This window comes from Protobothrops mucrosquamatus, unplaced genomic scaffold (genome assembly GCF_001527695.2).
Source record: "Protobothrops mucrosquamatus isolate PMUCROS unplaced genomic scaffold, P.Mucros_1.0 scaffold6, whole genome shotgun sequence".
Taxonomy (NCBI): Eukaryota; Metazoa; Chordata; class Lepidosauria; order Squamata; family Viperidae; genus Protobothrops; species Protobothrops mucrosquamatus.
The window spans coordinates 1,534,563-1,547,809 of NW_015386393.1; the positions used below are offsets into that span (position 1 = coordinate 1,534,563).

At 42.6% G+C, this 13,247-nt stretch overlaps 1 protein-coding gene across 1 annotated transcript in view; it reads right to left on the minus strand.

The window, feature by feature from the left end:
* Window positions 1-13,247, minus strand: part of EPS15L1 (epidermal growth factor receptor pathway substrate 15 like 1) — a 50,907-nt gene that overhangs the window by 23,741 nt on the left and 13,919 nt on the right. The window contains exons 12-19 of the mRNA XM_015809973.1: window positions 12,867-12,952; window positions 10,491-10,563; window positions 7,964-8,125; window positions 7,377-7,574; window positions 6,127-6,291; window positions 4,654-4,765; window positions 3,951-4,001; window positions 2,675-2,811 (exon numbers count right to left, since the gene is read on the minus strand). Coding sequence (XP_015665459.1) covers window positions 2,675-2,811; window positions 3,951-4,001; window positions 4,654-4,765; window positions 6,127-6,291; window positions 7,377-7,574; window positions 7,964-8,125; window positions 10,491-10,563; window positions 12,867-12,952 — 984 coding nt within the window. The remainder of the gene's footprint in view (window positions 1-2,674; window positions 2,812-3,950; window positions 4,002-4,653; window positions 4,766-6,126; window positions 6,292-7,376; window positions 7,575-7,963; window positions 8,126-10,490; window positions 10,564-12,866; window positions 12,953-13,247) is intronic.

Consider the following 13,247-nt stretch of genomic DNA (forward strand, 5'->3'; position numbering starts at 1 on the left):
GGCTGGACATCGCAGGGGCTGCTCTCTCGGGGCTGCGGCTTACGGGAGGGCTGGCCCACTCAGCAAAGGCTCCGGGGGGTTGCTCCCAGCGGGGATCCCGGGGCTTCCCCGCATGGCTCCCCAGCCACGTGCGCCTGGGACGGGGCCAGCCCGGGAAAGGGACTTCCTGGCCGCCCTTCTCCCAGGGGGCGGGACACCCAGGCGCAGGGCCAATGAGGAGCCCTGCGAGGGGGCAAGTCCCATGAGAGAGAGAGAGAGAGAGACAGAAGTGCAAGTGCAAGTACCTCTGTCTCTGTCTCTCTCTCTCTCTCTCTCATGGGACTTGCCAGAGGGCCGTGGGAGGGCCGCATTTACATAGAGCAGGGAGGGCTGTTCGAGGGCCGGATTAAACCGGGCCACGGGCCGCAAATGGCCCGCGGGCCGGACTTTGGACATGCCTGACCTATAGAGACATTCCAGAGCTCTATACCTTAAATACCATTACTTTCACTCTGCTGCAATAATAGCTGTCTCAAGAGTTCCTCTGACCACCAAAAATGAGGGCTGGATGGATTTCTGAAATGCTTTCACTCAAGAGGCTTGTTTGACCCTATAGGCTGGCATCAGTCAAAGACCATTTACCCAAGTTCACACTATCTTTGTGATTTTATAATACACTGTGGCAATTTTGCTGGGTTCTTTGCTATTTTGCAAATTATGCTAGAGGAGACATGTCAAACACAGGGCCCGGGGGCCGGATGCGGCCCGCGAAGTGGTTTCATGTGGCCTGCGAAGCCATTCTGGAAACAGTGAGGGAACGGCCCTCGCTGCCTTGGCCCTGGCCGGCCGGGAGCCAATGTACAGTTTTGTGGTGGCCATCTATGCTGAAACGCATTCAGTCTTAGCTCCACAAGGGCGTCTGGAAACAGCGAGGAACCAGTCCCTGCTGTGTCGGCCCCGCCCCCTGGGTGCATGCTGGGGAGGTGTCACCCTTTGTGAGGAATGAAGAAATGGACCATGCCTTGGCGCTTGCCCCGGTCCCACCCCCTTCTGCCAGAGACCCTCAGATCTGTCCCACTCCTGCCAGAGCTGGCCATGCCCACCCAGTAGGCCACACCCACTTCATCCATGCCCACCCAGTAGGCCGCACCCACCCTGACCCCCCCCCCCAAGGGCAACTGCAATGCTGATGCGGCCCTCAATGAAATTGAGTTTGACACCCCTGTGCTAGAGGACTATTAGTCTGAGGGGTGGTGTAATAAGTGATCCTAAACGATCTAAACAGCTACATCAAATTACTTTCTGGAAAATACAGCCTCCTCCAGATTGGTTATGGAGATTGGGATGATGCCGTCTCTATGCTTTGTGGCTGTTGTTCATGTTCCTTTGATAAGTATTTATTTGATAGAATCACAGGACTGGAATGGACCTCGGAGGTCATTTAGTCCAACAATCCTGCCTAGTACAGGAATCCTTATATCACTCCCGACAAATGGCAGTCCAATCTTATCTTGAAAACCTCCAATGATGGAACATCCACAACTTTAGGAAGCAGGCTGTTCCGCTGTTTAATAGCTCCAATAGTTAGGAAATTCCTCCTTATTTAATGTTTGGCTATCCCTCTGTAAAGTTTCCAAGAATTGCTTCTTATTTTATCCTCGTGTGCTCTGAGAATAAACCCACACTCTCTTCCCTGTGACAGTCCTTCCTGCATCAGAAATCTGGTATCCGATCTCTCCTTAGCCTACTCTTCTTTAGGCTAAATATATCAAGTTCCTTTAACTGCTTTTCACAAAATTTATCATCCAAGCTTTGTCATTCTTCTCTGTATTCCATCCTGTTTCAGATTTCAAACACATACAGTTGCTAAGAGATAGTAAGCAATTTACTCCAGACTAAGGAAACAAATAGCAGACAAGCAAAGGAGCATAAATCAAGCAGTCTCTAGAGATTATAAGGCTTGTCCTGAATAGATTTCATTTTTCAAAGAAGCACACAGAAGCCTACTCAAGATCCAATCCAAAGTCAGGAGAGCCAAACATGATTTGTCAGCTGGTTTGAGAATCAGTTTTTCAGATTTCTTACACAATCAGGAGGCAATGGCATGTCAGACACAGAAGATCTGATAGTTGCTTCCAACAAGGAAATGTGGGTCACAGCTGCCTCTTAAATTAAGGCTTCAGCCAGCTGTATTTAATTAAGGCAAGCACTCCCTTGTTGGCAAGCCTCACTGAGCATCTTTGCTCTCTCTCTCTCTCTCTCTCTCTCTCTCTCTCTCTCTCTCTCTCTCTCTCCCTCCCTCCTTGCAGAGTCCTGGAGTGCCTGGCTAAGGAATTCTGGGAGTTGAAGTCCACAAGTCATAAAAGTCCACAAGTCATAAAAGGGCCAAGTTTGAAGACCCCTGATCTACATCATGACATGCTGTTTCCAGTTCCTCAGCATTCTTTTATATTGTGGTGACCAAAACTGGACACTGCATCCCAGGTGTGGCCTGACCGGTGCAGCCCAGAATGGTACTTTCACTTCCCATGATCTTGATTTTCATATGAATAACTTAGCTTTAACTTAAAGCTTTCTTACTGTAGATTTTTAGCTGTACAATGGTGGATTATATTAATCTTGCTTTATTGTTAACCATTCAACTACAGTGGGGCAAAAGTCTAAGGAATAAATAGAATAAGCCAAACCTCCTTACTTTAGAGGGCAGTGTGGAATTTTGCAAGAATGGGTCTGAAGTGAATGGATCACTTTTTTCAGCCTTTTTAAAGAAATCCTCAGGCACAGATGTCCGGAATGGGTCACTTTCTTTAAATGGATCACCTCCAAATGGATCTGATGTAAGACAGTTAAAGGTAGAGGATTAACAGGAGATTAAGACAAATCAAGTACGGGAAGGCTGATTTGAATTGAATGTTAGAAAAGCATTTCTAAGTACAGCAACAGCAAAATCCACTATCCAAACAAGTAGGGACTCTACTTCACTTAGATGTGTTTAGGAGACCCGGGACTGTATATCTGGAATATTTTAACTTAAATATCTGAAGAAGGAATTGCACTGCATAGCCTTTCCTCTATGACTCTACAAATCTGAGAGCCATTTTATTGTTAACTATTTACATATTCAACTTATGTGCTGCCCATCTCACCTGGAGGTGAGACTAGGGGGCTTACAATAATTAAAAAGTAATAAAAGCATTAAAACATTAAAGCAATGGATCGTAACATTAGATTAGTTTAAAATGATAGAGATAGGGAGGAAGGGAGCAAGATACACAGAGTTGGGGGTCTTAATCCATTAAAAACTTCCTGAATGATGTGCTCCCAGACAAGTTGGCAGAGGCAGATCTTCAGTCTCTTTTGAAGGCTAAAAGGGTAGGTGCGGATTTCATTGGGGGGGGGGAATGTTCCAAAGGACAGGAACCACAGCAGAAAAGGCTCTTCTCCTGGATAACAGCTACTATTCTAACTATGGCAGGAGTGTCAAACTGGCGGCCCGTGAGCCAGATGCGTCAGTGCAGGCCATGCCCAGCCCAGCTCCATAAAGGCAAAAAAACCACCACAATATTTATTTTATTTATTTATTTATTTATTTTATTTTATAGGATTTATATGCCGCCCTTCTCCCTTCATGGGACTCAGGGCGGCTCACAGCATATTAAAACATCATACAAAAATTTCCCCTACTAAAATATGTCACAATATGTCACAATATGTCACAATATGTCACGTGACCCAATCGAATTTGACATCCGTGAACTATGGGATGCTTTGTTTTGTTATGATGTATTACGGCTAGTTTTAATCACCATGCATGAACTTACTGACTACAATTCACATTAGATTATATGGTTTCCCTTGCCGGCTTTTGTTATAAAAATATTACTGCCTAGGCACCTCGCATTCAGAGACAGAAACTTTTAACTTTTAAAGTAATAAATAAATAATCTGAAACTTTAAAATATTTATCTTACCAGCTCCTGCAGGAGGCTGTTCAGCAAAAGGGTCATTCTGAAAAGGGTCGCCTGTGTGAAGGAGAAAGAAACAGAAATCAAAAGTCATAGAAATCAACACTAAGATAAAATAGGAATTTGAGAACACATTTTGAGGTGTAATTCTTCATTCAAGAGGAGTGTTTTTACTTTGCTTCTAAAATGTCCTGATAGTGATAAACAATATCTCAGGGGCTGCCACAAAGAAGAGGGAGTCAAGCTATTTTCCAAGGCGCCTGAAGGCAGGACAAGAAGCAACGGATGGAAACTGACCAAGGAGAGAAGCAACCTAGAACTAAGGAGAAACTTCCTGACAATGAGAACAATTAACCAGTGGAACAACCTGCCTCCAGCAGCGGTGAATGCTCCAACACTGGAAGTTTTTAAGAAGAGACTGGACAGCCATGTGTCTGAAATGGTATAGGGTTTCCTGCCTGAGCAGGGAGTTGGACTAGATGACCTCCAAGGTCCCTTCCAACTTTATTATTATTATTATTATTATTATTATTATTATTATTATTATTATTATTATTATTATTATTATTATTATTATTATTATTATTATTACTATTAGAAATAGTCAATTCACTTCCAGATTCAAGGAAGGCTGTAACAACTGGCTGCTGCTTCTGTGTCTGGGCAGAGTTTAAAGGGCTAAACCGCCTCCTGTCCTATGGAGACTTACTGCCTTTGAAGGGATCTGCTCCTTTGAAGGGATCCTCAGTTTGGAAAGGGTCCGTCTGCAATTCCTGGGCATTGTTGCTGAAAAGTAGGGCTTTGTTCTTGAATGGATCATCCTGGAATCAAACATAAAGTGATCACGAAGATCAGATGGCCAGCAGGCGAAGGTGTGAGCCTCAAGGGACCTCTCAATCAAAGTCAAGGTGGCCAAGATAAACATCCATTAATATTAATCTCTTAACAGTTTCAAGGTTAGCCCAGTTTTATCAACTGCTTCTTTATCCCTAATTTTAACTTGTTTAATAGCCCTCATTCTAGCCATTCTATTATTTATCTTGTATACTGAAATTGTATTTATCAGACACCAAAACATGAAGTCATGTTTTGGGACTGGAGGGCTAGATGACAGCCATTAGATTTTCTTTTTCTAACCATTTTTTTGCAGCTTTTAATTTTTAAATTAAAAAAAAATGAACTTCCAATGACAATGTGGATAGACCCTTATTAGCCACTACTAGACCCTTATTAAAATCTTCATATAATGGACATAAACAGCCTTGTTTTCCAAGGAGACAACCCAATGGGCATCTCCTTGTAGCTCATCTGAAATCCAGCTGCTAGGACTGGACTTCACAATCCTGATATTTGGACAGCATAAAGAGCTGCAATCTAAATGGGTAAGACAGGACAAGCTATCCAACAAGAGGGTTTTTTTTTTTAAAAAAATCAAGAACTTTATTAAAGCAGAGGTGGGCAACCCATTATCAATATCACCCATTATCAATATCGCTAGAGCATTTCCATGAAATCTACTACAATCTGTAGCAAATGCAGAATATTTGGCAGGATTATTTCCAGTTTCTAAATTGGAATAAAATGCAAATTATTCATTTCGGTTGCTCTTCATTTCTCTAAGGTCATCCTCATGCTATCAGCTGCGTAGCTTTTAGCCTTCAGAGGATAATGTTTTTAATATAAAAGTGCACCCCACCAGCTTCAGAAAGATTGCCAGCTCCCATTGTCTGGTAATCCTCAAGGCACTAGTTGACCTGGACTGATATCAATGAAGCTCAGCGGAGTTAGATCTGGCTAGTAATACTTGGATGGAGATCACTAGGAAATTTGGAACTTATGAGCTGGTCAAAAAATATCCCAAAACAACGGCCAATCATTTCCATAAGATTGTCAAGAAAACAAGATTGGTCTATCCATGGAATCACCAGGAGACAATTTAAATTCAAAAAAAGGTTTCATTACCATCACAATCTGAGAGTGAAAAAGATGTTGAAAAATACCGAGAATGCAGCAGAGGGTAGAAATGGGTGACGCGTCAAAGCCAAACATAGCAAGGATATGTTCTTTTCCACTACTCTCATTCTTATCCACACCTTTTACCTACTCCTTCCTCTCCGAGCACGTTCTGCCATACATAGGGCCATGCACACATGCACTCCCTCTATTCTGCACCATTTCTCACCAAGGTCCCAAACCCGCCCCGGTCTTTTTGGATGTTTCCCTCATTCAGATCTGCCAGGTTAGTCATGCTGCCACTGTGAAGTCCATTTAAGGCTTCGTTGTATTGTTCAATGCTCTGGTTGGCTTCCTGAAGGGTCTCTTGAAGCCGAGATAACTTACTCCTTGCCTGTAAGGGGAAGGATGGAACCAAAGTTAGAAAGAGACCACTGATAAAAAGCTTTTATCTTCCCATTTACGGGCCTAAAATCATAGAACTGGAAACTGAAAGGAGCCATTTAGGACGCTGGTCCAAACTAAAGGCAGATTAAAGCATTCTGGACCGATGGCCTCTGCTTGAACGTACCAGGCAAAGGGGAATCCACCACCTCCTCCGGATAAATAGTTCTACTACCAAATGGTTTTTACTTTTACATACGTAGATTTTCTTATCATCTTAAATGGTAAGAGGTGCAACTTTCAGGCTACTTTCACCTGTATACCTCAACTCCCAACCATTCACTTAATGACCGTTTGAAGTTACAATGGCACTGAAAAAAGTGACGCGACCAGTTCTCGTACTTACAGCCGTAGCAGAATCCCCATAGTCACCTGATCAAAACCTGGGCACAACAGCATGTATTTATGACTGCTGCAGCACTTAATGATTACAATGATTAGCTTAACAACCGTTAACAAAAAAGTTTGAAAACGGGGAGCAACTCACTTAAAAAATGTCTTGTTTAGCAGTGGAAATTCTGGTCCCAATTGTGATCATAAATTGAGGACTACCTCCACTGAATCATCTGAATACCCTTAAAAATAAGGCTGAAGCATACACATTTTTTGCACTCGTACTACGATTTTCAAAAAATGACATCAGAAAAGGTTTCGGTATTAGTGAAAATATTTAGAATAGTTTTTAGTATAAACCCGGGAGTATATTTTTTATTAATTTCCCCTTAAATCTGGGGTTAGATTGAAAAAAAAACTGCAATTAAAATCAAAGCAGGGAGATAAGGGATGGTTTTCTCTTCCAAACAAAAAAAAAAAAAAATAAAAACCCACCCAGTGGAACGGAGTTTGGCTTTCAAAAATGGAAAACCTTTAATGAATGATAGAATTAGGCACATTTCCCCAAAGGAGAGAGTAACAATGTCTTCATGGTAAGTTCTAATATCCTGAATCTACAAAACAGATTTGACTGGATATAATCAGCCTTTGAGCCCAAAATGGGGAAGACAAGAATCTAGTTATCAGAAATGTTCACGCTACCTGGTTAATTTCTTCCTGAGTGGATTTTAAAGATTTGATTATTGTTTCAAGTTGTACTTTCCCAGCCTGGATGCTCTGCTCCAATTGGGCCTCTTCCTGCTGAAGCCGATTCAACTCAGCTTTTGCTCTACTGATATCATCTTCTTGGGACTTTAAATCTGATTCCTGGGACTGAATTTGCATTTTTAATGATGTGATCTGAAACAAAGATTTCAACTCAGATTTGGTAGCAGGAAAGATTTTTAAAAACTAGTATGGAGTTTGATAACCACCTTCTACTTCCCATCTCAGTATCTTATACCTGACTGCAGACCACCGCCAAACACGGAGGTTTAGTCAGGACAGATGAGAAGATAGTTGATAGATTTCTATGCCATAAATTTATCTGCGCAGATTTATATATAAACTTTGGTCGAGTTTACAAACATTGGTCAAACTCTCATATCGCTCAACTTATAGCATGTTCAGTCAGTTCTCTGAACATTACTCTAGTTCTTTGAAGAAATATTCTACATTCTAGCGAATAAAAATAATTGAAAATGGATTTCATCCCACTCAGCCAGCCTGATTTGCTCTTTCACACTCACCACTTGGGACTCTTCCTGGCACTTTTGCCTAACATCATTTAGCATATCTTTCAGCTTTGCCTTTTGTTGGTCCATCTCATCAAGGCGATCTTGAGCATCCTGCTTCTGAGCCTCCAGTTCTTGCAAGCTGCTAGTTTCCCGGTCTAAATCGTTTTGCAGTTCCTGGAAAAATGTTTGTTAACACAGCTCTATGAAGATGTAAACTAGGGCATCAGATATATATGTAACACGGAAGATACTAAAGACATATCGACAAAGTACACTAGAGCAATTATCATAGCATTTTGTCATCCTGGTTTCAAAGGTCACAGACTTGAATATTTATCAGAGAGAAAAAAAGAGAACCAGATCAAAGCTAAGAATTATTTCTGCCTCCTGGAAGAATAAAAAGGCCTGAAGGACTAAAAACTTAGACATCAATGAGGAAAGGTTGGGGAAAGTTGTTGAAGAAGTAGTAAGGCTGAAACACTGAAGGGCTCTGGAAGAAACAAATTATGTGAATTTATTGCAGCTAGGTTTTAGGATGAGATTACTATCAGAAAGGCACTGATTGCATATGTAAGTGACCTCTCACAGGCCTGGGATGTGGGCAGCGTATCTCCTTGATCTTTCAGTAGCTTTCAGAGGCATTGATTATGATATCCCTTTAGATAGACTGCAAGTGGCACAGATAGTTCTTTATTAAATCTCCTCTTTGTTCAGTATCATCAATATGCTATAAAACTCAATTATTCATTTCTGCCTTAGGGTGTCCAAATGATGCTATTGATATACTTTCTCAGTGTTTGGAGGCTGTGAAGTCTGGATGGGGAAGAACTGTCTTTCGTTCAATCCTGGTAAAACTGAATGGCTGTAGGCTTAGGGCAGGGGTCCCCAACCTTGGCAACTTTAAGACCTGTGGACTTCAACCCCCAGAATTCCCTAGCCAGCATGTCTTAAAGTTGCCAAGGTTGGGGACCCCTGGCTTAGGGTCTCTTGTATGTAGTGATTTTCCATAATTCTGGGTGTGATCACACTCTTTCAGGCCGAGTTGGTGTGCAATCTGGGGGTTCTCCTGGACTTGTGGTTTCTACTCAAGAAGTAAGTGGTGGCTGTGGCACAAGGACTTTTGTACAGTTACATCTGGTTTGCCAGTTATGGCCATTCCTAGACCAGGAGGCACTGCTCATGCCTCTCATATCTTAGTCAATCCCAACTGGACTATTGCAATATGCTCTACATGGGGCTACCCTTGAAGAACATTCAGAAGCTTCACCTAGTCCAAAATGCAATGTCATGTGCAGTACTGGGTACACCATGATGCGTTCACCCAATATCGCTGCTACCTGAACTGCACTGTATCCCACTGGGGTATTGCATGCATGTCTTTAAAGCCCTACATGGCATGAGAAGCCTGTTACCTGAGCTAATGCTTCACAGTTTTAATCTATTCCAGTAAACCTGACAGAATGGCCTTGCTCTAGCTTTGATTAAGGAAAGAGTGTCATCTGGTGGACCCTAGGAAATGTGCCTTCTCTGTCAGGGTGTCTGTCTTATGGAACCAATCTATCTAGCGAGTTTGTCCTTGGGAAGAAGTGAGGCTATATAAATGTGTTAAACGAACACATTTCTATCTTCCACACATGCTACAAAGTCTGTCTGTCATTTGTCATTTTGGAAGCCATGCTGGAATTGGATTACTGAAAGAATTTTAAAAAGGAGATCAAATGCCAGGATATTAGTGCTTATTCCCCACCAATTCCTACAAAAGCTTTTCAATAGCCAGTGCTAAAATATTGCAGTCACCTATACGATGAGGAAAAAAAAGCAAATAAGGCCTTTGGTTTTATGTAGACTCCTCCTTTAAATCTAGGGATTGCTGCTTCGTATTTGTGTTCCAACACTCTAGTTGGATTCTAGAGTAAGGGTTATTAAACAAACAACAATCTTATTTTCTTCCTCTTTCTGAAAAACATGTGAGGGAGAAGAGAGAAGCCCTTGAAGAAAAAACTGTTTTTCACTGAAGAAAATGATCTTCCTTAATAGGGGAGGTAGTTCGTCTTATCACAGTGATGGCAAACCTATGGGACGCGTGCCAGAGGCGGCACTCAGAGCCCTCTCTGTGTGCACGCGCACCGTCACCCCAGCCCCGCCTCCCCTGTGGCCCCCTCACCAGCAGCCCCCCCGGAGGAGAGTTGTCCCTGAGCGTGGCCTGCACAGAGCAGCGCAGCCAAGGACATGGCAGCCAGGCAGTGGGGACAACACTCCGCCCTCGTGCCCTGTCACATGCAGATGATGCTGCAGGGTGCGGGCAGAGGGTGTGGCTGCCATGGCCACCATGGCACTGCTGGGCTGCCTGGGCGATCTGGGTGGCCCAGCGGGTGGGTGGAGCGCGGATCGAGTGGGCAGGCAGTGGCAGAGGGGGCGGGGAGGTGGAAGCGGGTTTTGGGCACTCAGTCTCTAAAAGGTTCGCCATCACTGTCTTATCACCTTTGAACTAGGGTTCTGATAACAACAAACAGACAGACTCGGCCATTCATAGCATTACCTGAACTTCACTAGTTTTCTGTCGAATAGCTCCTTCTCTTTCTCGGATGTCTTGTTCCAGAGAATATTTCTCTCTACAGTGTAAACAAACAAACAAACAAACATCATGGCATATGTATCTGAAATAATGCTTCATCTAGCCCAAGGGTCTCCAAACCCCGGATGGCAGCCCACTACCGAGCCACGGCCTATTTGGAACCGGGCTGTGGGAGTGGTGGGCCGGCGCACATGCGTGCAGCTTGACTTGCGCGAGTGGTGGGGCATATGCACACCACCCCGCCACTTACGCAAGTTGAGCTGCTCACATGCACCGGCCTGCCATTCCTGTGGCCTGGTTCCCCTCTCCCCCACCACCCCCAGTCAGGCTGCCAAGCCACAAAGGTTGGGGACTGCTGATCTAGCCAATATAAGTCACAACTATCCAAAAATGAAAAGTTAGGCTAAGAACTATCTGCAAGAGTTTTGTTTTTTTTAAAAATGCAGAAAGATCACATAGCTATCACATTTTAAAAAAGCAAGTATTTTATAGAAGATATGGGCTTGTAACGCTGATTGGCTGGAAGAAAAAAAATAATTACAAACTGAGATATGCAATTTATTTAAAATAATCCAGGTAAAAATTCTTTCCTCTAAATCTGAATATTGCAGCCACGAAAAAAATGGTATCATGGATGTATTTGTTCTAATTAGAGAATGACACTCTCACGAATGTTTAATTATCATTGACTTTAGTTACATATTACAAGTAATTTGGGTTCTTGAATCATGACAACAAAGTACCATCTTTCCAAACAAGTTTCGAAGAGGAAGTTGTGGTTCTAGTTCAGGGGTAGGCAACCTTGGCTCTTTTATGACTCGTGGACTTCAACTCCCAGAATTCTTGAGCCAGCATGGCTGGGCTCAGGAATTCTGGGAGTTGAAGTCCACGAGTCATAAAAGAGCCAAGGTTGCCTACCCCTGTTCTAGTTATATTGCTAAGAAAAAAGTTTTTCTATTCACGCAAACATGAGCATTTCTAGCAATTTTAAACTTGTTTTCTGTAACACCTCCAGAGTCTCAGCTTGCCAAAGCTCAAATTCATTCTTAGGAATGGAACGAATTCTCAGAAAAGACAGTCTTCTGCAGCTAAAAATAAGACATCTGGTACTATTCTTTTTATTTACTTTATTTTTCTTATTTATATTCCGCCTTCGTTGTTTTTATAAATAACTCAAAGCAACGAACACACCTAATACTCCTTCCTCCTATTATCAGTGTTATAATGTATGCACAGGTAGTCCTCGACTTACAACAGTTCTTTTAGTGACCATTTAAAGTTACGACACTGAAAAAAGTGACTTATGACCGTTTTTCACACTTACGACCGTTGTAGCATCCCCAGGGTCACGTGATCAAAATTCAGAGGTTTGGCAACTGGTTCATATTTATGACAGCTACAGTGTCCCTGGGTCACATGATCCCCTTTTGTGACCTTCTGACAAGCAAAGTCAATGGAGGAATCCAGATTCACTTAACAACTGTGGCAAGAAAAGTCACAAAATGTCACTTAACAAATGTCTCCCTTAACAACAGATGTTTTGGGCTTAATTGTGGTCATAAGCAGAGGACTACCTGTACTTTGCAGTTGGGTTAATGGCAGTTTTATATTGTTTATGGCTATTAGTTGGAATTTTAAAACACAGCCACACTCAGCATTCTATGAAAGAGAAGGTCAACAACGAGGTTATTCTAGAGAACAAGGAGGAAGGCTTTGATGGAGATGTGTAGGAACTATTGTCTAGGCAAGAGGGGCTGAAACAAAATACTTGATTTTCTGGTGGGTTTTTTTTTTTTACTGAACATGGAAAAATACCCTTTGGAAATAGTTCAGGAAAATGCCTCCCTGATTCACTGGAGTATAAGAAGGGGGAGGAGCTTCAGCACAATCAGACCCGCAAGATTCCATTATTATAGCCCAGGGGTAGGCAACCTTGGCTCTTTTATGACTCGTGGACTTCAACTCCCAGAATTCCTGAGCCAGCATGGCTCAGCTTGGAAACCTCTCCCTTTCCCCTCAGCATGGCTGGCTCAGGAATTCTGGGAGTTGAAGTCCACGAGTCATAAAAGAGCCAAGGTTGCCTACCCCTGTTATAGCCAAACTCAATCAAAGTTGTTTTGATTTTTCTGTGGAGTTGATTTCCTGGTCTGATCTACCTTGTGAGGCTGTCAATTACAGAGCATGACACAGAACCATTCATTTACAGTCTACATCACACTTTGCATATTAAAACCGCTACACAATTGATTATATTAAGACAAACTCTGCAACTCATGAAATTGTCTAAGAGACCACTGCCTCATCCCCTGTTCTCTGTCATGGCTAAACATATTCGTTTACCTCTGTAGCTGTGCGATCTCTTGGCTGATATCATCCAGTTCTTTCACGCCAGTGAATTCCCCTGATCCAACAGAACTTGAGCTGTCCTGTTAGAAAGTAAATAGTCCCATTGAAGCATCCAAATCCCCTGTCACACCCAGCCCCACGAACCCATTCATTTTGGACATTTAGTACTTTTCATTCAAGCACGCGGCAGGTCTCTTGCATCCCCATTCTACAAATGCACAATTCCAGCCCCTGGCATGTGGTATGGGATATAGCAACTCTTAAATTATACAAATACTCAGCTGGTGAACAATCTTGCAGAAAACCAAAATGTCAAGCAGCAGAAATAGCAAAAAAAAAAAAAAAAAAAAAAAAAAAAAAAAAAAAAAAAAAAAA